This window comes from Manis pentadactyla, chromosome 7, assembly GCF_030020395.1.
Source record: "Manis pentadactyla isolate mManPen7 chromosome 7, mManPen7.hap1, whole genome shotgun sequence".
NCBI lineage: Eukaryota > Metazoa > Chordata > Mammalia > Pholidota > Manidae > Manis > Manis pentadactyla.
The window spans coordinates 71721325-71748858 of NC_080025.1; the positions used below are offsets into that span (position 1 = coordinate 71721325).

General features: G+C 36.7%; 1 protein-coding gene across 27 annotated transcripts in view; it reads left to right on the forward strand.

Moving 5' to 3' along the window:
- Window positions 1–27534, forward strand: part of ADAM22 (ADAM metallopeptidase domain 22) — a 238033-nt gene that overhangs the window by 154186 nt on the left and 56313 nt on the right. For all 27 annotated transcript variants that reach the window (XM_036911799.2, XM_036911798.2, XM_036911800.2 and 24 more), the window contains exons 5-16: window positions 463–545; window positions 4812–4875; window positions 6754–6823; window positions 11502–11572; window positions 14708–14782; window positions 16526–16597; window positions 17414–17580; window positions 19046–19130; window positions 20159–20249; window positions 21029–21080; window positions 25420–25519; window positions 27390–27461. In XM_036911799.2, the coding sequence (XP_036767694.2) occupies window positions 463–545; window positions 4812–4875; window positions 6754–6823; window positions 11502–11572; window positions 14708–14782; window positions 16526–16597; window positions 17414–17580; window positions 19046–19130; window positions 20159–20249; window positions 21029–21080; window positions 25420–25519; window positions 27390–27461 (1002 nt within the window). The remainder of the gene's footprint in view (window positions 1–462; window positions 546–4811; window positions 4876–6753; window positions 6824–11501; window positions 11573–14707; window positions 14783–16525; window positions 16598–17413; window positions 17581–19045; window positions 19131–20158; window positions 20250–21028; window positions 21081–25419; window positions 25520–27389; window positions 27462–27534) is intronic.

Consider the following 27534-nt stretch of genomic DNA (forward strand, 5'->3'; position numbering starts at 1 on the left):
TTCATACAAATACTGTAAAATTAGTTGTTTTCCTTCATCAGTCTAATTTAGTGACTCTCAAGTGATTTACACTCATTTTTCCTTAGCTTTATGCAGAAGAGTATCATCTTGCCGCTGCTCAAGGTTGAGTTTCCCATGACTGGGGAAATAGATGACTAAACTCATCCTGGTCCAAGGGCCGCAGGTGTATTTCAGTATCTGTTTCTTTGTTCCTTCTAGCATCACCCACATAAAAGGAAAGCTAAGTCAACTTTTATTTCCCTGTCTTTTGATTTGGAGTCAGCTCCATAGGAGTGTTTATGAATAATTCTTTTAGAACTGGTTTGATAATTTTAATCTGAATAATGAAATATGGTACAGAGCTTTACATATGGAGGTGCAGTGTGGGCAGACATATGTAAAATGACACAGCTAATTCTTCTTGTGATGCCAAAGCCTTATGTTCTCTGTTTCTGCTTGCAGGGAGGTGAACACTGTTATTACCAGGGTCATATCCGGGGAAACCCTGCCTCATTTGCTGCAATGTCAACATGCCATGGTCTTCAGTAAGTATCCAAAATTTTTTTTGTGCCATCCATTCCTTCCATTATTTTCTTTATTTGTAATGCACTATATTAAAATCTCTATTTATGTCAAGACATAATTTTAAGTCAGTGATGGATTTGATCTTCTTTGTTGTGGTTTATAAACCAAGCAGATTTTAAAATCAGAGTGTTAGAGACCAGGGCCTTTGGAATTATCATCTGATACCTTGTAGTGACATTTGAAGCATTTCTCTAGTTTCATCCACATTGAGACAAGAGTGGTTTGCATAACTTTGGTCTCTGTTTCTGTGAATGTTTAGCCCCTTGGTACCAGTTCTGCCCCATGCTCCTCCTTGATGTCAGTTGCTATATTCTGTGGAATCATAGACATGTCAGTAGCCGGAAACCCTTGACTCCTTGCACAAAGACAAAATGCTGCAAGTGACTTCAAGAGCTCATGTGTTCTAGCCCCTTTTTTCCAGCCAGAGTACCACCTAACCCCCAGCAAACTTGTGGGAGGGCCATTTGTTCTCAGAAATCTCCAGGGAACAGAGTTCATCCTTCCTCGGGGCCTTGCTTCCTTTCTCATAACCTTCATCTCAAAGAATGTCTGCTGATGTCTAACATGGGAATACATCTACTTCCTCTGGCCTGTCCATGGTGGTGACCCACAGGTGGCTCTTCTGTTTGTGTTGTAACCCCTTATAAAGCTTCCGTGTCGTTCCTCATCATTCTACTCAGGCTAACTCGTCTCAGTTCCTTCTTGTTTGCTTTGCCTTTTTGGGCACAGACCAAGCCAGCATTTCAGTTCTGTTAAATTTTTGTTTGTAAACTTTAAAATACTTCCTGTCTGTTACCACATCAGCGATACAGCTTTTTCATCTAACTGGCTGTCGTTGGGTTGTGTGCTTCAACCAGCCACTAGAAAAATGAAGGTGATTAGAACATGAGCTCACAGTCTGATGGAGAAGCTAAATCTAGCACAGTTTACCTACTGTGGAATGTGTATAAGAATATTTGTTTTCTTTGAGAGAGGAAACAACTGAGAAAAATGCAAGCCAAGAGTGGGCCCTGAAGAATAAGATGATGTTTGAGGGCTCCAGAGAAATGTCACCTGAAGAAGGTGGAGTGTACCTTGGAACCAGCTGTGAGAGGATCTTCCAAGGAGGGAGGTTAGATGGACGGATCTTAAAGAGAGCTGGAGAAGAGCTTGAATGGGGAAGCCTGGAAAATCTAGACAGTCTGCCTAAGTGGCACCTCTGATCAGGCTTTGACCATAGGTATGTGAGAGACAGAACGGAGAGTGTGAGCATTAGTTAAATAGTCAGAGAAAGGACCGTGTACCTGAGAGCATGGAAGACTTCCATTTGCTTATTGTTTGTTCTAAAAGACTGTTTTACTTATTTTTAAGTAAATTCTTTGAATAAAGAGACGTGTTTATGAATAGGAATCTCTGCCTAATAACTGAGAGCCTTGCTTTTTCTTTTTTGGGAAAAGAAACAGTGAAGTTTCTTTCAGCAGTACAGTTGTACAGCTGATGTCAAGATGAGCACAGCTGTTGGGAACTGAGCCTGTTGATGTTTGTGACAGCAAGTATAGATTGTAGGAGAATGATAGAAAAATAAGAGGCTTTTCCCCTCTCTGGTCCTCTTAAAATCTCAATCCCAAGTCACACTGTAAGCATCTTGCCCAGTACTTATTCCAGTTGGCCTCCCAGTTTTCCTAATGGACAGAATACTGTGAGAAGCAGAAAAAAGGTATTACTGCTTTTTAAGGACTCTAATAGACCCAAGAGCCTAAGACTAATAGCTTGATACTAATCCTACGTAATAGTCATTTGAAGGAGGATGGAAAAGTGACTTTGAAGAGATTTTAATGATTGTATCAAAAGTGGAACTCAGAGCCTGTTTCAGTTATTTTAACTAAGTAAAACTTACTTCTGCCTTTAGAAACCTGTTCATTTAAAATTAAAAAGAAACAAACAGAAAACCCACCATTATCTAGGAACACTGTCAGGGTTGTGTATAAGTGTGTCTGAATGTTCCTAGATGTTTATGAGCATGTTGGATAGATATACTCTTGTTATTTACAAATTATTACTTTTCATCTTGATTTTTTGCCTTCTGAACAAACATTGCTGACAGAAATCTTTTGGGCAATATTACTAAATATTAAATAATTTCTATTGTCTCAATTGCAGTGATGTAGATATTTTCACCCATGACTCATCTTTTATAAATTACCAAGCGCATCCTGAGATTTTTCATTTTTCTTGATTTGCTGAAATCAGTTGAAGAACATAGAAGGGGAAACAATCAGATTTAAATGTATTTTCCATAAAGAACCTGCAAGATCACATTTTTTTTTTCAAATTCAAAGGACTAATGGGCAGTATTTTGGTCCTGATATGTTTGGTGTTATGACAAAATCTTGTAACTATGGAGACTTAAAGGATCAAATCGAATGTAAGTTTATGGCAATTTGTAAGAATGGCTGTTTTTCTTTCAAAATTTTGTTTTGATTCAGCTTTTTTCAAATTGTAGTCCAGTTGGCCTATAATGACTAAGTACTGCCTGCAGGTTTTTCTCAAGTATATACAGTGTATGGACTCAGTATACTCATTGAAATTTATATAAATATAACAAAAAGGTGTCAATCCTCAAACAAAGCAAATAAAACACGTGCTTTTTTAGTTGTTAAAGAATCAATAATGGAAGATTGTCGTATAGGGAACCAGAAACTTCTAGTTATGAATGGTTGACAGAATCTGCTTTCTTTGCATCATGTGTGTCATGATGCTGAACCCAATAAAAATAACTGATTTTTGCATCGGACACTAACCCCATACTATTTAAACAAAATAATCTGCTTCCTACCTGATCAGCATAGTCATATGAATTTTGGCAAAGGGTGATGGTCTGTACAGTTTTCTGGATGGGTCTGGCCACTTCTCCTCAGGGGCAGAGAATGCTTACTGCAGTAATTGCTCTACTGTTTTGAAAAGGTTCCCCCCACTGATTCCTTAGGCATATGTTGTCAGTAATATCTTACATCCTGCATCTGTTTAGCTTTAAATTCCAAATTCAGAAGATGTACTTTTGGTTGAAAGCCTTACAGATGTGAGGATAGCAGTTCTGAGGGTATATACAGTTGAGGACATGTGGAAGATGTTATAGCAGGCATGAAAGAATTTGGATAGACGCAGAGCTGGAGGCCATTATGATAATAGCTCAGGGAAACCAACTGATTTCACTAAGCCACCAGTGAAAGACAAACACTGCTCTATGTTTCACAGCTTGGGTGTCATGCACGTATTTCCACCTAACCTGAAAGTCACTGCAGATCACCGCTTTGCCCCCATCACGCGCCTGAATAAGACACGTTCCTCCAGCATCAGAAGAGGCTTGATCTCAGGAGAAGGACCATGTTCTCCTAAAAGGAGACCTTTGAGTGGGAGTTGAGGCCATCTGTAGCTTAAAATGCCTGCCAGAGGATTTCTCAGTTGGCTGATAGTCATCTCCAGCCTAAGAGGGCCAACTTTACACCCTGCTCGCTGCATTCTATTCCTTGTGCCTGCCCCTTTCTGCTCTTCCAACAGTTTTTTTCATCTTATTAAATGGCAATTCCATCTTTCCAGTTGCTGGGGTCAAACCTTGGAGTCCTCACTGACATCACTTTTTCTTGCACACTCCATTTCAAATCCATTGACAAATCTATTGTTGTAACAAAGCTGTTGAAGCAATTATTTAAATTTTAAAGGAGATAGTTTCCCCTCTGCTTGGAATCCTGCAGTGGCTCCTCATCTGTCTCAGAATAAACCCAAGGCTTAGAAGGTCCTACCTAGTATGGCCCCGCTATTCCTCTGGTCTCATTTTATGTCACTGCCTGTCACCCACTTGACTCCAGCCACACTGAATCCTTGGTGTTCTGGAACACACCAAGATTCTCTTACCTTACAGCAGGAGTCTGAAAGGTTCTGTACGTGGGTGTCCCTGTGGTTCCTCTTCCCTGCTTCCAGGTCTTTGCTTAAATGTCGTCTTCTCTGTGGAGCCTTGATTGGACCCTCCCAGCAGTGTGCGTGTGTGTTGTGTGTGTGGTGTGTGTGTACATGGTGTGCGTGTATGGTGTGTGTGTGTGTGTGTTTGAGGGGGATCTGGAGGTGATGGGTGGAACTGGGAAATGGGCACTGAGCAGTAAATTGGTCCTCTGGCAGCAGCTGGTTGTAATGCATCTTGTTGTGAGGCCAGAGTTGATGGCTGTGCCTACCTCTTTCCTTGTCCTTGGCAGTGGGATGTTCTACGATGGGAACCATACGTATCTCATTGAGCCAGAAGAAAATGACACCTCCCAGGTAAGTGCTCCTTCTCTCTGCTGTGGCGGATGTAAAAATTGATGCTGGGAACTTTTCTCCCCTTTCATTTTCATCCTCTTTTTTCTCTTTCATTTTAATGTTTTAATAGCCATGATAGTAGAAAAAAATATATATACACACACACACACACACACACACATATATATATATATATTTTTTTTTAAGTTAAATACTGACTACCTTAAAATACTTTTTTAAAATTAAATATTGAATAAGTCAAGACCACAAGTGGGTTTTTGTTTTTTAAGTCTGTCTCTTCTTCCTCCTTTATGTTGGAAACATTTTCCTACTGAGATGTTTGGAAGCCTCCATTTCTATCTCCATCATAATGTGCTGTGATCTGTTTTAGTCTGCACAGGCTGCCATAACAAAATACTAGAAGTCTTTTTTTTTTAAATTAAAGTATCATTGATATACAGTCTTACATTGGTTTCAGATATGCAACACAGGTACCCATATTATAAATCCTCACCCCCTCTAGTGCAGTCACTATCAATATAGTAAGATATTACAGAATCATTAACTGCAAAATACTGGATGTCTTAAAAACAACAGTTTATTTTCCCACAGTTCTGGTGACTGGATGTCCAAGGTGCCAGCTAGGTTGGTGTCTGCTGAAGGCTCTCTCCATAGAGTGCAGATGGCCGCCTTCAGTTAGGGCCTCACCCTTAAGACCTCTTTGAACCTTTATCACCTCCTCACATGCCCTATCTGTAAATATAGTCAGCCACAAGGGGGGTTAGGGCTTAAACATAAGAATATTTGGGGGTAAACCAACATTCAGTCTGTTACACATCAAATCTACAGATTTCTTTTCAAGATGGTAGATTTTTCTCTCTGTTGATTATAGTTTTCTCCTGCCTGTTGTCTTTAAGGCCCTGTGCTGATGAAGTTGAGAAAAATCTACATTGTCTTAATTATCTCCTTCACTTCAGTTGAAACACTGATTTTCCACAAATTAGAAAAGCATTTAGTTAGTGTTACAGATCACGGAGACACTTCTATTCTAGTTCTGTACACACAGATACTATTCCTTATATCATGCAACATTGTTTAAACACTTAGAGAGGCAAGTCAATCTAGAAAAAATTCCAGATCCTATTTTATAGAATCACTATTACTTTGCCACCCAGCAACAATCTGGTTTGGGAAACTATTTGCATTATATATTATTTTCTAGGTTATTATTGCCAGCTGTTGTATCAATTTGCTTGACCAGGTGATTTTTTTTAAAAGGTACTATCATGAAACTTGACAGTTTATGATACTCTTTTTTTTTTTTTTTGGTAGTTGAATGCAGCCAAAAGAAATTATTTGAATGTTTATTAATTTTATTTAGAAGAAAGGTGGCTTTATATCTGGTGGTTTTTCTCAGAACTTCGTATGATACCTAAATTTTGGAGCAAGGTCTGCTGGGCATCTGCTTGTATCAATCACCCTGCTCCCCAGTGCCAGGATGATTGTTAGCTCTACAGTCTTTGCCTAGCAACAGTGTCTGGCTCTAAAAGGGGGAAAGGGATCCATGGAAAGGAACCGGTTATAAAAAACATTAACCCATTTTCTGAGATGTCTTACCTCTCCTTGGGGAAATAGGTCCACTCATTTATTTTCCATTACTGCTAGCTTTGGCTTCTCTGTCTACAAAGGCATTTTGCTTCTAATAGGATATCGCTCTGGTGCTGGGAGAATCCAGGAGTGAGAGCGTTGTGTAATGGCTCATCGCCTTTCCAAACCGAGGAGAATTTTGTAGGCAAGCTATGGTTCTTCTAAGGGTCTCAGCTTCTTCAGCTATGATTGCCTGAGGCTGGAGATAGCCGGTTGCATGTGCTTAATCTCTGTTGTCTTGTGTTATTTCAGGAGGATTTCCGTTTTCATTCAGTTTACAAATCCAGACTGTTTGAATTTCCCTTGGACGATCTTCCATCTGGTATGATATTCATATTGTGATAAAAAAAAAGAACACTTTAATAATTCACTTTAATGCTTTAGAGCTAACCTATATAGAGAGTATCATTAGCCCAGGACTGCTCATAACAGTTTTAGAGAGCAAGTCAAGCAACGTCAAGAGGGAGAATAAAATGCAGAGTGACCTCAGGGTATAGTGGATGAGTTTGGAAAGATAGCTTGAGCACTTTGACAGAAAACTTAAAAAAATTATTAGACTTAAAGTAAGATATTTCTCAAAGGAAAAATAATATTTGAGCAGAAATTAGTTTGCATAGACAAAATATATGTGAGTTCACTCTTGGTGAAATACTGTTTTTGTACATATAGCGATGAACTCTTAATCATTTTCCCATTCAGTGTTTTCCTCATCTCTTTTGCCCCTGCATTTTAAGAATGATTCTGTACTGGCATTTTTATTATTATGTGCTATTTGTGAGATCATTCTGTCTCTCTCATGTGCGCTTGTTTACAGGTCCATTTATTTGTAGATGTTGATTTGAGCACTGCAGCCACTCGTCAGCTGACAAGTAGGGTAGAGGGCATGCATGGCCGCGTTAGTGAAGCACAGTCTGTTTGCCTTTGGTTTTATTGGAACCATTGGTTGTCTCTTTCTGAAGACAGAAGATTTTATAGGTGAAGAAACAGAGGTTCAGCTTGTTTCTCTTTTCTAGTTCGCAAGGGACTGATTGGGGATTTGGATTATGGCACTACGAGAATATACACTGAGGGGCAGAAGGGAAAAGGGACAGTGATCAGTCTGAGAGCAAATCTTAACCTCGCTTAGGAAAATCACCAAGAAGGTCACATTATGTCTTCATCAGAAAATGACACAAGTGTTTTCTAATGCCCCTTCCTCTCTGAAATGGGTTTGTAACTCCTTGACTTTCTGCAGTTTCTCTAAAGAGAAACAAAATTCACCCCTTCTCTCTGACTGCCAAAGAGATAGAAGATCCTATTTTATAGAACTCACTATTTTGAAAAATGTGCAAATAAGCATAGAGATGCCTGTATTTTACACAGCCACTTGACTGTTCCTTCAGTTACCTTTTGAAACTTTTTACAATCCCTATTATGGGAAGAAAATAAATCATGACTGGCTGCTTGAGAATAGAAATACAATCGTAATAGGTATTACTGGAAGCAATAGACAATAATTAATATTTAAAGTTATAAATAAAGATCATCCCTCAGGACTTTATTGTTGGCCTTCTATGATACAATCTCACCATTTTTAAAAAAACTTTGTTCAGGATTTCTTTTTCTGCAGAAACTTTGGGGCTGGCTTGGCCATTTTGCTGCTATTAAAAATGATTTTGAACATACTCTGAAAATTCTGGTCTGCCTCAATTAGTTTTTGGTTTTCTTTTCTCATCAGAAGTTGGCACTGTCAATTTTCAGTCTTCCATTCAGTCAATTATCTGTCTTCCAAGATGCTTAGACTTATGATAAGTTAGAAGAAAACAAGAAATGAATAGATGTCAAAGCTGCAATTTTTGTGAAATAAGCTCAAAAGTAAGCTTACTTATTTAAGATTTAATAGAGTTTCCCTGGGCTATGGTCACCAGCACTTTTGTCTTGCTGAGATTATGTATTTCCCAGAGGTGGACTCTGGTCAGGTATTCCCCAAGCCTGTTTGATTGTAGAACCTCTTGTTTTTACATGACACAGCTCTCAGGACTAGTGTTCCTAAGAATACATTTTTGATAAGGACTTATTTATTTTGTATGGGCCCCTTAACACTCATTTTTTTAAAGATTACCGCAATGACATAAATCTTGGGTACTGTTGGATGAGTTGTGACATATGCATACTCCCCTGGTGAGATACAGAGCTCATCTGCTTCCATAAATTCCTGTGTGCCCTTTCCCAGTCATGTCTCCCTCCTCGGCAATCCCTTTTCTGATTATTTTTTATTTTTATATTTATTGCCATAGATCACTTTATCCTGTTACAGGTCTTCATACAAGTGAGTCATGCATTATGTCCAGATCCTTTGCTTAGGACATACCTATGAGATTTATGTTATCAGGGGTCATAGTTCATTCTTTTTAATCAATGAAACCGTCATAAGATTGTATATCGATGATTGCTTACTAAAAAAAATCTAATGTATCATCGATATACAATCTTATGACAGTTTCACAAGAAAAGCAATGTGGTTATTACATTCACCCTTATTATCAAGTCCTCCCCAATACCCCATTGCAGTCACTGTCATCAATGTAGTGAGATGCCACAGAGTCACTATTTGTCTTCTCTGAGCTACACTGTCTTCCCCATGACCCCACACACACCATGTGCACCAATCATGATAATACCCTGCAATTCCCTTCTCCCTCCCTCTCCACCTGCCCTCTCTCACCCCTCCCCTTTGGTAACCACTAGTCCCTTCTTGGAGTCTGTGGGCCTGTTATTTTGTTCCTTCAGTTTTGCTTTGTTGTTATACTCCACAACTGAGGGAAATCATTTGGTATTTGTCTTTCTCTGCCTGGCTTATTTCACTGAACATAATACCCTCTAGCTCCATCCATGTTGTTGCAAGTGATAGGATTTGTTTTCTTCCTACAGCTGAGTAGTATTCCATTGTGTATATGTACGACATCTTTTTTATCCATTCCTCTACTGGTGGACACTTAGGTTGCTTCCATATCTTGGCTATTGTAAATAGTGCTGCTATAAACATAGGGGTGCATATGTCTTTTTGAATCTGGGAACTTGTTTTCTTTGGGTAAATTCCTAGAAGTGGAATTCCTGGATCAAATGATATTTCTATTTTTAGTTTTTTGAGGAACCTCCATATTGCTTTCCACAATGGTTGAACTAGTTTACATTCCCACCAGCAGTGTAGGAGGGTTCCCCTTTCTCCGCATCCTCACCAGCATTTGTTGCTCCTAGTCTTTTCTGTGTTGGCCATCCTAACTGGTATGAGGTGATATCTCTCAATAAGTATATTTTATTGTATGAAAACACCAAAATTTCTTAATCCATTGTGTTGATGATGTTTGTTGTTCTAATTTTTGACTGTTATGAATAAAATAACTATGAACATCCTTGTCAATTCTTTTTTGTGGTCACATTTACATTTCTTCTGTCAAGTACCTAGGAATGAAATTACTGGGCCATAAGGTAGGTCCGTATTAACTGGATAACAGTGCTTTCAAACTGAGCATGCATCAGAATCACCTGGAGGGCTTATTAAACATGGACTGCTGGCCTTATCTCTAGAGTTTTTCTTTAAACCACTCTGTGGAGATATGAATGACATACAAAAAGCTGTACATAATCAATGTATACAACTTGATGAGTTGGGAGATAAATATACATCCATGAAGTCATCACTGTAATCTATACTATAAGCATACCATCAACTCTAAAAGTTTCCTCCTGCCCTCTTTATTTATTATTCTTCTTCTTACTGATAAGAACGCTTAGGATCTACACTATTAGCAAAATTTCAAGTATATAATACAGTAAATTAACTATAGGCACAATCCTGTCCAGTAGGTCAATAGGACTTATTCACCTTATACAACTGAAACTTTGTAACCTTTGACTAAACCTTCCCGTTTTCCTCTTACCCCGGCTCCTGGCAGCCACCATTCCACTTTCTGCTTCTATGAGTTGGCTATTTTAGGTTCCTCATGTAAGTAGTATCATACAGTACTTGTCCTTCTGTGTCTGGCTTATTTCACATAACAAAGTGGCCCCTAGGTTCATCATTGTTGTCACAAATGGCAGGACTTCCCTCGCTTTAAGGTTGAATAATATCCCATTATATGTATGTGCCACATTTTCTGTATCCGTTCATCCATCAGTGTACATTTAGGTTGCTTCTGTATCCTGGCTATTGTGACTAATGCTGCAGTGAGCATGGGGGTGCAAATATCTCTTTGAGATACTGATTTCGGTTCCTTTGGCTGTACCCAGAAGTGAAATTGCTGGATCATATGGTGGTTCTGTTTTTAATGTTTCAAGGAACCTCCATATTGTTTCCATAGTGGCTATACCAATTTCTAGAGCTTTGATTCAGTACATTTTGGGTGGGTTATGAGAACTGGCATTCCCAAGAAGTTCTCAGGTAATGCCTATGCCATTAGTCCAGAGTCACAATTTGAGAATTGCTGTTGTATGAGAAATTGCCAAATCTTTTTCCAAACTGGCTGTATCATTTTACACTCTCACCAGCATTATTTGAGTATTCTAATTGCTCCACGTCTGCACCAACATTTGGTGTGTCACTCATTAATGAAGGAAAGTAGTGGAAGTGAAGGTCAAGTTGGGCTATTTAGAAAGTTCTTGAAAAACAATGTGATTGTGTATGTAGGGGAAAATGAAAATATTTCATGAGATAAATTGTTAGGAGTAATATTTGAAATTAAAAAAAATTATATTCATTCATGATAAGTTTTTTTAGTATCACTATGAACATAATTACTTTGATGTTCTGTATTATTAAGTACAATATTATAAATTATAAAATTCATAGAAATCATAGTTATATAATTTAAAACAATTATTATAATTATAAGTTTTAATAATTAATGATCAGGGTATAATTATATAATTTATACTGGCAATAACTAGTAAAACTTTGACTACTCTATGTGAAATACATCTGGCAAATGCACTAAGTTAATTTTATTTTTATTTCCTTTTAGAATTCCAGCAAGTACACATCACTCCACCAAAATTTATTTTGAAGCTAAGACCAAAAAGGAGTAAACGGCAGGTATGTCTTCATAGGAATATGTCATAATGTTTTACTCATCTACATTAAGTCTCTGTAAGAGGGTAGGTAGTAGTTTAGCCCGTAGTCAGGGTGTGCTAAACAGTAAGGGTGGCAGATCTGTAGGAGCAGTAGAGATGGGACCATATTATTTCATAGACTCAAAAAGGACTCAAGATAGTGGTAATAATATGGTTATTCATCATACAGATGGATTATGGGACTGTTTGTGCGGCATCTCAGATTTTTTTCTACCAAGGACTTTTTCCTTGCCACATTCTGGAGTCTTGTGTATAGTACGCATCCTTGTATCCCCTTAAAGATATGCTCTTCAGAGTAAATTTATCAGGTTCTGAAGCCACAGACTGCTATTTGAGCTCCTTTGTGGAGTCTGTATGAATGTTCAGTGAATCTTGGACTTGGTAGTAATAACTGTTTGTACATTGCTTTAAACACCATAACGTAGGTCCTATTATTCCCCTTTCATGGGGAAAAAAAAAGATGGCTCTAAGCTGTGAAAATGACTTGCCCAGAATCATAGAGCAGGTAACGCTGTAGACAAAAAAGAACTGTGGTCAACAGAACTAAGATACGATCACCTTCGGGGTGGTTGGGGGTGGTTGGTGTGTGCATGTGTGTATGTGTGTGTGGCATAAAAAACACAACACAGGATGAGAGAAGTAGATCTCTAATAAGATTAAGCAGTTGAAGGAACCATATATCTTCTTTTAAAAAGATAACTTAATAAGTATGAAATAAAATATGTTTGCAGACAGATTTCTAATGTGAATAATAATCGCTAAATGTTACTGAGTACTTACCATGTGCCTGGCCCTGTTCTGAGAATAACATATTTAACCCTCATAACAACCTTATGAGGAAGGTATTTTTATTTCCATTGTATTAAAAAGGACATTGAAGCATTAGAGATTAAAGAACTTGCCCACAGCTACATGGGTTACCAGGTGGTGGAGCTAGAATTCTTACCTAGAAGTCTGGTCTCAGAGAAGTGTTTATAACCACATGTGCTTTATAGTTTAAACTCAGAAGCCTTTGTGTTCCATGAATTACTACGATGAGCTCTATATATTTTATGAGTATACATACATAGTGAGACTCAATTAAATAGATAAAAATAATTGCTATCAGGATTTAATTTGAAATAGTATTTATTTCCATGAATTATGAAGTGAGAGAATAAGGCAGTTTTCTTTTGACACATTCCTTGATGTTCTTCATAAACATCTGCAACATTTAGTCATTTGCTAAGCAAGCAAACCCTTGATTTCTTTTTCTGAGAAAGCTGTGGACCCATGGAGGTGAAATATATGAAACTGTGTGGCCAGTAGGGCAACTCTCTGACATTAAGAAAATGCTGAGAATTGTTAGAACATGTACTGTGTGAACTGGTAAGGCTCAGGTGTCTTCCACAATTCATGAAGCAGATACTAGCATCCTAAAACATCTGTTTTTAAAAAGACTCCTGTCATGATGTGCAGTTTATGTTGCTTCTTGGTTTCCAAACCCAGAGTTTGAGTCTTTTATTCCCTATCAACTTGTTGTTAAAGGGGTTTGTGGAAAAAATTTTTAAAGTTTGGGAATGCAGATAGCACAGAGACAAAATCCATGTGGCAGTAATTCCTTAGTTTGTTTGAAAAGCAGCTTTCAACACAAACATCCCCATATTGATTTAGGTTTGATTGTATACCCTAGCCTTTGGGAAAGTGAACAAGATTTTCTGAGATAATGTATATCAAAGCCTGACATATTGGGAAAAGTTAACCTGACAGACCTTATCCAAGGCTGTGTTGTAGACTAACTGCAGACACAAAGGCATATGTCTGGCTTCGTGGCTCTTACCAGTAGCATTCATTGATCATAATTTTGAAGATGGAGAAAATGTTTTGTTGAACAGGCATATAGAGCTGAGCTAGGTAACCCAAGACTGCCCAGGAGCTCTCAGATCTATCACGACAGAGCTCTTGGATCACTTGGAGAGGAAGGGCATGTCTCAATTTCAGATCTGGAGATTTTAGAATGAAAGTGCCAATAGCCCACTCCCTGTGTCTTCTCAGACATCCTCGGGAGCTTGAATTAAACCAGAAAGAGTGTGCTTCCATGTTACAATCTCCAAAATAGACTGGTAAATGAAAATAGCCTGATGTAAAGGACAGTGAGGCAAATGAAAGTATGAAATAAGGTATATTTCACATTTGATTTTAGATGTGTAAATATTTCTGGAAGAAACCAGTAATTGTGTTGTATCCATTGTGGGAGAAGGAGTAACAACTAAGTAAATGGGGGACAGAGGTGAGAAGAACACTTTGATCCTAAGCCTTTTTGTAATTCTTCAATTTTGGAACCGTGTACATTTATTACGTATTCAAAAACTAAATTAATTAATGAAAATGAAGGAAAAAGCCTAGAAAAATAAAAGGCCAAATTTTGTTTTCTTTATTTTTCTGGTTTTTTTTAATTAAAAAATTTTCAGCTTTATTGAAGTATAATTGACAAAATGGTAAAAGTATTTAAAGTGTAAAACAGGATATGAGATTTGATATACATATATTTTATGAAAGGATCCCCCCGAGTTAATTAACACATCCATCACCTCAAATATTTATTACCTATTTGGTTTTTTTAGTGAGAACAATATAAATTCTACTGTCTTAGGAAATACCTATTATACAATACAGTATTATTACTTCAAATGTCCACCAATGAATAAATGGATCAAGATACACACACACACACACACACACACACACACACACACACACACACACACACACACAGTGGAATACTGTTCAGCCTTTAAGAAGAAGGAAATCGTGTCACTTGTGACACATAGATGGAACTGTAGGGCATTACGCTAAGTGCAGTAAGTCAGGCAGAGAAAGATAAAAATTACATGGCGCCACTTATAGGTGGAATCTAAAAACAAAGTCAAACTCCTAGAACAGGAGTAAGAAAGTGGTTGCTGGGGTGAGTGATGGGGGAAATGAGAGGTTGGAAAAGGGTACGGATTTTCAGCTATTAGATAAAGGTCTAAGGATCTAAAGCATAACATATTTTTTAGTTTTTCACAGCCAAGTTCAGAGGACTTAGTTATGTGCTGTCTCCTTTACTATCTTGCAGCTTCATCGACATCCTCGTAGTGTAGAGGAGGAGACCAAATACATTGAACTGATGATTGTGAATGATCATCTTATGGTAAAATTCGCTGAATATTTTTCTTGCTTGAACCTGTCTATACCTAGGGTAAAACTGGTGGGTGCAGAAATGTGTTTAGAAGAAAGAAGAAGTCTGTAATGTTTTAACGTGGAGAAGATACTTGTGTAACCAGACATGTTTCTTACCCAGCAACAACCTGGAAATACTCTTAGGTGGAAGTAACTAGTGGTATTTTGTGAAGTTCCAGAAGTACTTGTGTAGCCCGTAATGTCAACTTTTTGGATTTGCTTGTTAATATTTTAAGTTGGAAAAATAAGCGAGGCACCAATAATGTGACACTTTAGTTCATCATATACAGCTTTATCCTAATGAAAGAAAAGCAGGTTTTCTGTTTGTCTTGCTATGCAGTAAACCATATGGAAATGCTTATGTAGCCAAACAGTGAAGATTTTAGGATCTGACAACATGTCCTTCTTGTTCAGTCAATTATTTTGACCCTAGGTAGGTATATTCAATTCATGGACATGTTGCAGTCAGGATGGGTACATTCATAGCACATCAGTGAGTTATAAAGCTAATTGTTCCATGTAACCGGTTTTAAACTAAACATATTCAGTAATGCACATTGTTGTATTTTACTTAATTTCAGGTACAAGTGCATTTTAATTTACTTTGGATGATTTATGAGAGAGAAAATGTGTCATTTATTTGCATGTGACTAAACAAACATATTGCTGTTCTTTATTATTGTTACGCCTAATAGTAATAATAATAAAATAAAGATTGAGTGTTTCTTCCTTGTTCAGGCCAGGACTAAGTTTTGTCTTTCTACTTATTTGAAGGCAATGAGTGTTAATTGTTTCCTGAGATTTTTACAAAATAAGTTGTGTACGTACATATATTTTGGAAATTCTAGGGTATCACAACACAAATGAAAGCAGATAACACAAATGACATGAGCCAGGTATAAAACAATAGGGAGGGTTGAGGGGTATGGAAAGGAAGGCACATGGTTTGCGGAACAGGAATAGCTGCCTCTCAGCACTTGCCAGTTATCATGTGGGGAGGCTCATTTTAAGTGAAGCCAGAAATCAGGTTTTACAGGGTATTTCTGATATTTATTTATTTATTGAAGTGTAATTGATGCACAATCTTATATTGGCTTCAAGTACACAATACCGTGGTTCACCAGTTACCACATTACTAAATCCTCACCCTCACTAGTGCGGCCACCATCTGTCAGCATAGGAAGGTGTTACAGAATGGCTGACTATATTCTCTGTGCTGTGATTTCTTTGTTCTTAAAATACTGTTGACACCAAACAAAAGTATATGTGATCCACATCTACCCTTTAAGCCACCTCTTTGTGACCCTTCTCTTAGAGCTTTCTTCTCTTTACTAAGTCTTATCAAACTTTACACTTTCAGCGGTATTCACGTCCACTTTTTCTGGCTATCACCCTACTTATGTCTGTGTATCTTGCAATTCATAGACAGCTTTCATATGTTTTATCATTTTCAGTGACAATCCTGTGATAAAAATAAACTTGTGAAATGGATGGAATGGTTATTTTTTACTTCACCTCATGGGTGAGTTAGCTGAGGCTTCAGATTTTTAAGAGCCTTGCCTCGGACTACACAGCATATAAAGGACTAGTTCTCAACTCTTAAGATTTTTTTATAGAAAGCCTTAGGGATCTTTCAAACCACATGTTTTCTCTGCCAAGGTGACTGTTTGCGGATGACTCTGAAAGACCTTCTCTTGTTTTCTTCTGCTTTCAGTTTAAAAAGCACCGGCTCTCCGTTGTACACACCAACACGTATGCGAAGTCTGTGGTGAACATTGCGGATCTAGTAAGTATGAACTCGATTTAACATTTCCATAGAGGGTTTTCGTTTGATTGCTAATGCTAACTGGTTGGATAATATGGGTTCTTATATTGTCACTGCTCTAAATTGCCCTTTAGCCAAGGTGTCATGTAAGTCCGGTAAGCCCGGGGCTGCATTGACTTAAATGAGCTGGGAAGATGATAAAAGGAGTGGCCAAAGTTACCCATGGATTTATGCCTGAAATTCCTTTCTGCATTTTTCACATTGGAAAATAAAGGGTTGAGTCATAGCTCCTAACAAAGACATTCGTAGTGTCCTCGTAAGAGTGGAGAGACCTTCCCAGTTGTGCCATTTCCAAGAGTGCCTAGTGTTGTGGGAATGATGCCACTAAATAATTCTACTGGATTTCCTTTCCAAATCTTCCCTCAACAAAGCAGTGCCAGTGCCTCCTCCGTGAGTTAAAAATCAGGTTGCCTAGACCTCATTTCCTTGGAGTGTCCTCGTCGTCCCATTTTCTGCTTGAACATGAATTCTCTGTCCAGAAAATGGTCTCAGAGGGAGTCTTGATTAAGCATGCAAATATTTGTCAAAAAACTGGTCTTCTGTTTCTAATTAGGGCTCTGTTCTTTGGGTTTTACTTGGTGAACAGGTGGACTCTCTCTTACTCAAGGGAAATGTATGTAAATTAGAAAAATAAGTATCTCCCTTACAAACAGTGACATTTCTTACATTTAACTAAAACTCAAGGAGTTTCCGTAAAAGGAGCTTTATAGTCCTGTTCATAAATCATTTGATTTTACCACGTGTACAGCTGCTGTGTTCATTTTGTTAATATACTAGATATATAAAGACCAACTTAAGACAAGGATAGTATTGGTTGCCATGGAAACCTGGGCGGCTGACAACAAGTTTGCCATATCTGAAAACCCACTGATCACCCTACGTGAGTTTATGAAATACAGGAGGGATTTTATCAAAGAGAAAAGTGACGCAGTACACCTTTTTTCGTACGTAACTTTTGTAATGATTTACTACTTTTTTGGGTTCTGTGTTGAATGCTCTTATTACTTGTGACTGAGATGTATCCTTCCTGTCATGTACTGCGTAATGCAGTTAGGATGTGACATGGCAGATATGTTTGGAAGAACTTTTAAAGTAGAGATTGTTTGAAATTTTCATGAATGTGTAGGAGGTTTGATTTTGAGTTATTTTATTATTGCATGTGTATTTCATTCACTTTTTCAAGAGATTTAATCAGAGCATTTACTGAGTAAAAGTACTGAGTTAATACTCATAAAGAGTATTTTTAACAGAACAATTATATTCTTTAACGCTTATGTCTTTTAAATGTTAATGCTATCGTTATTTTTGGTTCCACAGGGAGAGCTAACTATTTCTGGAGTTTATCTTCTATTTTTTTTTCACTCTTAAGGTTTTTGGGGGTTAACATGTATTTTGATACAAATTATATATAGTAGCATTTAAAAAATTTATTATTTCAAGTGAAAGCTGTTGACAAAAGTTACAAATGGAAGTAAGAGTGGGGTGTCTTTTTGTTATAAACTTTTAGTTTTCACACAATTTCAAATTTATAGAAATGTGGGAAGAATACTATAAAGGAATACCATATGTCCTCAACCCAGATCCACCAGTTGTTTACATTTTGCCCCACTTGTTTGTGATTTCTGCTTCTATCCTTCCCTCCTTTCTGCCACCCTTCCTTTCATCCATTCATCTTATCAATTTTTTTTTCCTGAACCATTTGAGGGTAAGTTAGAGACTTCCACTTACTAGGCCTTTACAACATAAGTGTATTCCCTAAGAATAAAGACATTCTTTTATATAACCATAGTAAATTATTAAAACCAGAAAATTCAACATTGATACAATACTTTTAAGCAATCTATAGTCTATATTCAAATTTCACCAATTGTCTCAGTGTCTTTTATAGCTAATCCCCCCACCCCACCATTCCAGGGTCCTATTCAAGATCCCACTTTGCACTGAATTGTCAAGTCTCTTTAGTCTCTTTTAATTTGAAAGATTTCCTCAGCCTTTCTTTGGCTATTTTGAACTTAAACATTTGCAAAGGGCACTGGTCAGCAATTTTACAGAATGTTCCTAATTGTGGGAACATCTGATGTTTTCTCATACGAGATTCATGTTATGCATCTTTGGCAAAAATACCACAGAAGTGATTTTGTGTCCTCAGAGTACATCATATTGGTAATGTGTTTTAATAGTTATGGTTCTGTTTTAAGATATTTTTTGGTCATGGTGGGGAACCATCCCTCAGAAACTTTTTTCGTTGGTTATGTGTGAAGCAGTATTCTCATTCCTCCCTTAGCTCAAGGAGGATATATAGTATAGAAACATGTGCATTGGGAAAATAAGTGTGGTAAATTAATAATGAGAGGTTGTATGATGTTTGAACTGTGAGCAGTAAGCATTTTTCATTTCCTTTTCTAAAAGGGGGAGTCAATTTGAGAGTAGCCGGAGCGGGGCAGCTTATATTGGTGGGATTTGCTCGTTGCTGAAAGGAGGAGGCGTGAATGAAGTAGGTGTGAACGTCCATACGATACAAAGTGGTATGATGGCTGAACATGTTTTCCTAATATTTGGGAGATTATTTCTTAGTATCCCACATTCTCCAAATGTTAGGTTGTTTTTTTTTTTAACAACCAAAATGGTTACTGTAAATGACCAGAGGACAGAAGAGGGAAATAATGAAAGATAATACCTGATAATTTTGTTCACATTCTACTTAGAATAATTTCCCAATTTAGTGATTTACAGATTATACACAGACAGTCTGTACTTCTACCTTTGTTGAAAATAAGGCCCTGTTTAGCACTTCAATTTTCCAGAGAATTGGGTAATTCCCTGAAGCATTGACTTACTACCAGTGGGTAACTACCTAACAACTCCATGGGAAATTTCCTTCCTTTTCCCTTATTTGGTAATTTTTGGGGAAAAAAATAGACCAGAATTTCCAAAAAGTTCCTTCTACTCCTAGCACTAAACCTGATGGAAGTGATTTAAAAGAAAAAGAATCTTTGGGAGAGGCTACATATTGAGAAAAAAATATCCCAAAGTCTTTTCAAGTTTCTTTGGCCAAAGATTATCACCACACTTTGTTACTCATACCATTTATTATCTGAAGCCACATTCTACTCAGTTTGGGGACATTTCAGGAGTGCAAATGGACACACAAAGATGAACAAGTTCCAAATAACCTAGACATTTATTTTTATCCAAAATACAGGCTTAATTATATGTAAGTACTAAGTTTTTCAGAAATGGCACTGGTGAAATTTGGACTCAGAATTATATTTAAGTTTTCAAACCCAAAAGTTGATGATTTCCTGGCTTGTAGTCTTCTTTATAAGACTTAATCAAGATTTATTTCTTACTACTTCCCAAATTCTCAGTTGTTCAGCATTAGCTATGTGTGTTTAAACATTGCTAAATAAAATGCTTGGAAATTCCTTACTTTCAATTACATTGTGACGTTTTTCTCTGACCCATCTTAAATAAAAAATACTTTGCATTTACATATATTTTATTTTTGTTTTTGTTTTTCAGTTTGGAAAAACTGATTTAATGGCAGTTACACTTGCCCAGTCACTAGCCCATAATATTGGTATTATCTCAGACAAAAGGAAGTTAGCAAGTGGTAAGTTCAAGTGCACATGTGGTTTAGTATTATTTAAAATAGAGTATGTGTCAGATAGTTTGGAGAATAGAGATTCTTTGGTTGTTTGATCAAAAGGGTTTGCATGAATTATAAACAGGACCTATATACTTTTTAAAAAAGCAATACAAGGTAATATTTACATTACAGATGAAAATTTCTGCATGAGTAATAAACATGTAAAGCTATGTGATGATAAATTCACAGTGAATTTAACCTAAAAATGGACAAAATAAGGTCAATTTACTCATTTTAAATGGTCTGGTAGAGAATCCTAGGCCTAAAGGTTAAAATCATTCTGTTTTATTATGATTTACTTAAAACAGCTCTTAGTCTGGCTAGAGAGGTAGAATTTGCCTGCTGGAATCAGACCTGATAAAGGGCATAATAAAATAGGGACCTAGTGAAATATGCTAGCTTTAGAATTCTCATAAAGGCCTATGAGACCAGTCCTGCGGTGGTGCATCCTGATTCCTTGGTATTAGATTGTAAAGCCTTTTAAGTGGATGCTTTCAAAATGGCCATTTGTTAATATATCCAAAGATTTTATCTTAGTGAAAATTATAAAATCTTGATAGAGTCAACATAGATTTTTGTTTTGTGTTGCCTAAAAACCTTCAAATATAAGGAAAATTAGAAAGGAGTTATTACTTTTTTAAAGGTACTTTGAGTAATAAAGTGAAGATTTATTTTTAAAAATAAGAACTGCTCTAAGGCACTTGTTTTCACTTTGTAACAAGATGTGTATTCATTTTCTCTAGGTGAGTGTAAATGTGAGGACACGTGGTCCGGATGCATAATGGGAGACACGGGGTGAGCCACTTCTATTTGAAAATAAGTCACTCTCCCTTCCCTGCTCTGCTGTTGTCTTAGGAGGATGACAGCCTGGAACTTAGTGCACGGAACCTCACCACAGACATGGAAGAGAAAATCAAGAGTAGATTTTCTCAGTGGCTCTGTATATAAAATATTTTCACAAAATATTTACTTAGGAATACAGTTGATGTCAGTTAAGCTAGTAGATCATTTTTTCAGCCTTGAATCTAGATTGGAAATGTAAGAAATAAGGAAAAACTTTGTTCTTGGCTAAATAATTCCCTTTCCTTTCATCTCTTCAGTTCTAATTAGATGGGTTATAAACGGTAATGTGCTGGTAAGCTGATGCTTAAGAACAAAACAAAACAAAAAACAAGAAAAGAGCCTGGACTTGTAGCTTTCTTGATTTCTGTGATGTAAATACTCCCACAATAGTTATTTCAAGCTACCAATGGTTAGTCATCGAACAAGGAACGGGGAAGAGATACGCACAATCTGCTCTCCTGAGAAGTTTCCATTTTTATACCATCCTACCCTTCCTACACCCATCCTGTCTGTTATTCTTCCTAAATAAATTTCACAACCTTTCCTTTCATGCCTAGCTTCTCACCACCACCTTACTTTAAACGCTCATCATCTCGGGCTTTTATTATTTCAACAACACATTGCAGATACTCAGGCAGCTATCAGGCTCCCTCTCTCCCCTCCGGAACTCCACTTTCATCATCACTAAAAATGAGTGAAGAATAAAACAGAGAACACTTGTATACTATCATTCAGCTTAAAAAAATAAAACACTGCCTACATAGTTAAGTCCCTCTTGTATTCTCTCTTTACTGGTCCTGGGCCTGACCAAGGTAACTACCATCTTTAGTGTGGTTCATATCATTCACAAGTTCCCTTTTATATTTTTACTATATATATGTGTATGTGAGATGAATACATACCATCGCTGTGCATATTTTTAGTTTATATGAAAGGTGTCATACTACATGTATTCTTGGTGACTTGCTTTTTTTCATCAACTTCATGTGTGTGAGATTCATCCATGCTGATAACATAGAGGTTTAGTTCACTGACTGTATACTGCACAGTTTCTCCATTTGCCTCTTAATGCATACAGATTTATGTGTTAAACATATGAATCACATCATTTTTCTGCTCAGAACTTTTGTTGAGTCTCTATTGTCTAAAGAATGAGGTTCAGATTCCTTCCTCCAGTGTTTAGATGTCCATAATCTTTCTTCATCCTCATTTGCAATCTCATTTTCCAGTACTATTCACTTACCATAATTTTGCTTACCATAACTGTACATGGGTTTCCAGCTGTTTTGATTTGTGAACCATAATCTTACATGGATTTTCAGCTTCTAAAAAAGTTGCTCACCGTAATTATATGTTAATTTATAGCCTCTTTTGATTTCTTCACTGTATTCTCCATCTGGAATTCTCATTTTTCTCTAAATAATGTGCAACTCTAGCCATTTGAGATTTATTATAGTTTTTAACTCCTTCATTATACTTAATTCTGTATGTCCTTCTGTTTCGCCTCACCAATTCGTTGTAAATTTTTGAGGATTACATCTTATACTAATTTATATTTTTGTCTGACCTCACGTAATCTCTTGTACAGATCCAATACTTATTGATTTGATTTGAATTTTGAGCTCCCAAAATGTGCATGATGAGGAAAATAAATGATGGAGGGAATATACATGCAAACATCATTTAAAATATTCTTCAAAATATCTTTGGACTTTTTGTTTAGTAATAAGACAATATGATCAAAGTCTTTTTTTATAGTTGTAATTCTCCAACAGTTACTAAATTCCATGCTAGAGATTCTAATCTCTTAAAAGCTATTTAGTATATTATGTCTGATTATTCTGATTAACCATGAAAATAAAATTTTATTGACGATCTACCTAGCGTGAAGCATGATGTGTAGCTAAATCAATTGGCAACACTCAGATACCTGCGTATAGCTCTTTGCATTGAAACTCTTACATCAAATGGGTCTGTGCAAGAGAAAAATCTCTTTATACAAAAACATTGTCTGGTATGATGCTTTGTACCATACGATCTGTGCCAAACATTATATAGCAGCACTATTTATAGATACATATTTCCCATGAGTACATTCTCTCCCATTTCTACTTTCTGAAGTTCCTCTGTACTGCTAAATGTTGCAAGGCATTGTTGAAATGAATACCAGTCCTATTTAGAGGTATAACAGTTAAAATTTTAAGACTGAATTAACTAAAAACCGATATGTTACCCTGCAAAAAAGAAGTTTCGAGTCAGAGCCTAGGAGAGACATGGTATCTGCTTTTGGGTATTTAAAGGACCATTGTATGGTGGAGAAATTAGCCGTGTTTACTACACAACTGTGTGTGCAATTGTAGGAAGTCAGATGTAGCAGAGTTGAAGGTAAGAGTGATCCACAAATTTCAAGTGTTCATTTATTAAAAGAGCTTCCCTGTGAGTTTCCTGTCCTTGTTGGAAAGCAGACTGAGCTCCCAGCTCTGCAGTCGGCAGGAGGCTGGGTGAGGCTGAGACCCTGAGGGGCTCTTTGGGGCAGGTGTTTGACTTCTGAGGGCCCAACACGAAGTGTTACTGCCTTTCTTCTTGGGCAATAGGGAGTCATCTCAGGTTTTGACCAGTAGAATAAAGAGAGAAATTTAAGAAAAACTTTTTTCAATTCCATAATTCTGGCAAAAATATGCTGGATTAGAGGGGAAAGTGAGTATATGTGAGAAGTAATATATGTAAGAAACTTTTCAAATAAAAAATAAAATTTATGACTTGTTAGGAAAATGGAGTGAAGGAAGTAAAATAGTTCAGACAGTTTAAGCCCAGGATACCTTTATTTGGCATGAAACACTTGAAAAATGAATCTAGGATGAATAATCATTGTATATTCCATTAATTGATGCACAAAGCAATAACCACTAGGAAAAAGTAGGGATGTAAATGGACATAGTCCTTGCAGACTAGTGAGAGAGACTTTATAAAAACTATCCATTATCATATTAATTTGTGTTTCACTTTTCTAAAAGCTCAATGTAAAGCAGTGTTTGAAAAATATAGGATATAAAATTTGTATCATTTCTTTCTCATCATTTCATGATAACCATGGTTAATATTAAAATACTGCTGGTTCAATCCAATATTTTTTCTCTTTCCACTTATACTGTTTTATAAAATCTGGTTCCTGTTAGATATATAATTCCTTAGTCATTAACATTATGTAGTCAGCATTTTTCTGAATCTTTATCTTCAACACCATGATTACTAATAACTATATAGTATTCTACTTTATTAATATATTACAGCTTAGTTAACAGTTTTCTTACTATTGAACATTTAGGCTATTTTCATATTATTTGCTATTATAAATTGTGCCATCATGAATATCTTTGTTCATACATTTTTGTACACATGGCTAGTTATTTTCTCAAGAAACATTTCTGAAAGAATTACTAAATGTAAGGATATTTCTCACTTTGAGTCTACTTTATGCATATTGCCAAATTGCTTTCTATGCAAGTTTCTTTTTCTATTGACCTCTTTATTTTGTATGCCTTTAAAAAAATATTTTTGACACAATTTAAAACTTGAAGAAAAGTTGCAAGAATAGTATAGCAAAGAAATTTTTGTCCTCTGAATCATAAGTTGCTAACTTGGCTCCCCATCACCCGCAAACACCTTAGTGTGCTTTTCCTGCAAACAGGGACATCCACCTGCAGAACCGCAATACAATCAATAACATCTCATTCTTAACCTTCATTCAAGATTGTCCCTGTGTTTCAAAAATGCCATCTTGGCAAAAGGTTTAGAATCATTTAGTTTTTATGTCTCTTACTCACCCCCCCAGGCTGGAACAATTCCTCCTCACTCTGTCTCTGATTTTCATGGCCTTGACACATTGATGGATTATAGGCCAGGTATTTTGTAGAATGTTCTGCAGTTTATGTTCCAGCTCAGTCTTAATATTTAAGAGGGAATCATTATGAAATAAATTATTCCTCACTCTCTTTGCTTGAAATTAAAAGTGTGTGTGTGTTTCCTGTGGATGTGTATGCAAATATGGACAGCCCAGAGTCACCATTAGTCACCAAATGAAGAATTTAGAAATATATTGGTTGAATAAAAACTCTTGTGATTGAATATAAATGTTGTGCATAAGTGGTTGAATATAAATGTTGTGCATAAGTGGAATTTATTCTTCCTTTTTTAAGAATAATGTGCAGTTCTTACAATGGTCAGTTTTAAGAATAATATACAAACAAGGGAGCTGAAAATACCTAGCTATTGCTTTCCTTACTTCTTACAGCTATTACCTTCCTAAAAAGTTCACCCAGTGTAACGTTGAAGAGTACCACGACTTCTTGCAGAGTGGAGGTGGTGCCTGCCTTTTCAACAAGCCCTCTAAGGTAATCACGGTGGTCAGAGGTGTTAGTTACGAATCATTCTAATGTATTATAACAACAAGTTTTTAGTAGTTGGACCTTATGAAAGAATGCAGGTAGAAATAGTGTTTGCTTTCTGAAAAATGTCTCTTTTCTGTTTATGTAACCAAATGATGATTCAGGGTGAGCCTACAAAAATGGTTTCATTTTGCCTTTCCTTGTCATTTTCTTGATGCGGTTTTTATTTTCCCCCTTTAGACAGGTCGTCATGACTCATACTGACAGGAATGGGAGCCTACCTCCCTACATTACTCCCCACCACTGCCTTTCAGAATGAGCAGTGTGAGTGATGTTACAGGCACTTCTCAGTATGAAAACCCAGTCTACTTGAAGAGAAAAGGAAAAAGTCTTTCTGTACGTGGACTTTCTCAGAGTCTTTTACAACTTGCAGAGCATCTTCTGGTTACTGACTCGAAAGCAGGTCTTTTCCCATGCAGTTTGGAGGTCTGCGTGTTGAAGCAGAATGCTCTGTCCTTGTTAATAATGTGACAGGCTCCTTCTGTGCACCACCATGATATGTGGCCTTGCCTTTGTGAGCATTTGCCTGGTTTCATTGTTTGCTCACTCCAATGATACTTAGGAAATGTATCATATTGCATTAGAAAGCAAATTGACAATGTTAAGACTTTTCCGAGAGCTTCAAAAGGGATATTTGAACTGAATCCCTGTTGCTATAAAGGGAAAGCAATACAAGTCTTTTTACCAAAATAACTGATTATTCTGACTCAGAGTAACAGATTAAGGGTATTTTTTATCTGGATGAGTTTTAGTTCTGGCTTTCAAAACTGTCTCATTTGTTATGATCTCTTAACTGAAAATGAAATCTAGAGATGAGTTGATTCCTTTGTAGGAGAGGAGAGAGTGAAATCAGGTGGGGATTTCATTGCTGCCTTCTTTATTCTGCTTTTTCACTCTTATGAGTTAGGAAAGTGTGTGTATATGTATGTCTGCTGATATGTGTGTGTTCACTTCCATTCCATAATATGTAAACTTTGATGAACTTTTGAAAGAATAGTATATATCTGAAGTAGCAACTATTTACTAATTTTACCTATAACTGCAAGATAAGTTACACTCAAAACATAATGAAAATGATGAAGAATTAAAAAATAAAGGTCTTAAAATGTACTCTTGTACAGGCTAAAAATTGCTTCCATTTTGGGGGCAAATTATTATTGCTGTTCTCACAAAGCTGTGTTAACAGGAGGAGCTATCTGTTGTAGTAAATAAATCAGTGGATTTATTAATTTTTATGATGGTCTCCTAATTGTGAAATAATTTTGCACTCCACAAAGAGATACATTTAGTAAAGGGCTTTCGAAGATGATGGAACTTGATCCTCACAACAATTTGTGATGTAGATGGGCAGCTAATATTATTATTATTTCTGTTTTAAATATTAAAACACTTGGGCCATGAGATGATAAGCCGTTTGCCCCAAGTAAGCAGCTGAGCAAGCACTGAATACAGACTTTCTCACTCCAAATTCCTTGTTTCCTTTTTGAAATGAAATGTCAGGAGTCAGTCTAGCCTGGGTTTAGTCAATGGATCATTTTTTGTTTTGGTGGCATTTACCAGACTTTACTTGAAATGTGTGCTACATACGTAAATATGATTTAATCTGAAATGGACACAGAAGTAGACACTTCTGTTCTAAAGGTCCCAGTTCTAAAGTTCTAAAGTCATGCTTTCAAGTTTAGGAAAATAAAGATAGAGTGCTTTGACATGACCGACAGGCACGCCAGATGGATAGATGGGGCACTTACAGTCTCTTACAAAGTCTTTGATGTTGCTTTTTCTATATTTCAGTCCCTTTTTGGTTTTCATCCCACAGCTTCTCGATCCTCCTGAGTGTGGCAATGGCTTCATTGAAACTGGAGAGGAGTGTGACTGTGGGACCCCGGCAGTAAGTCCCTGGGTGCTTTGATGATTGTTTCTTTTAGGTTATTCAGAGTCATTCCAGGTCCACACATAGAGAC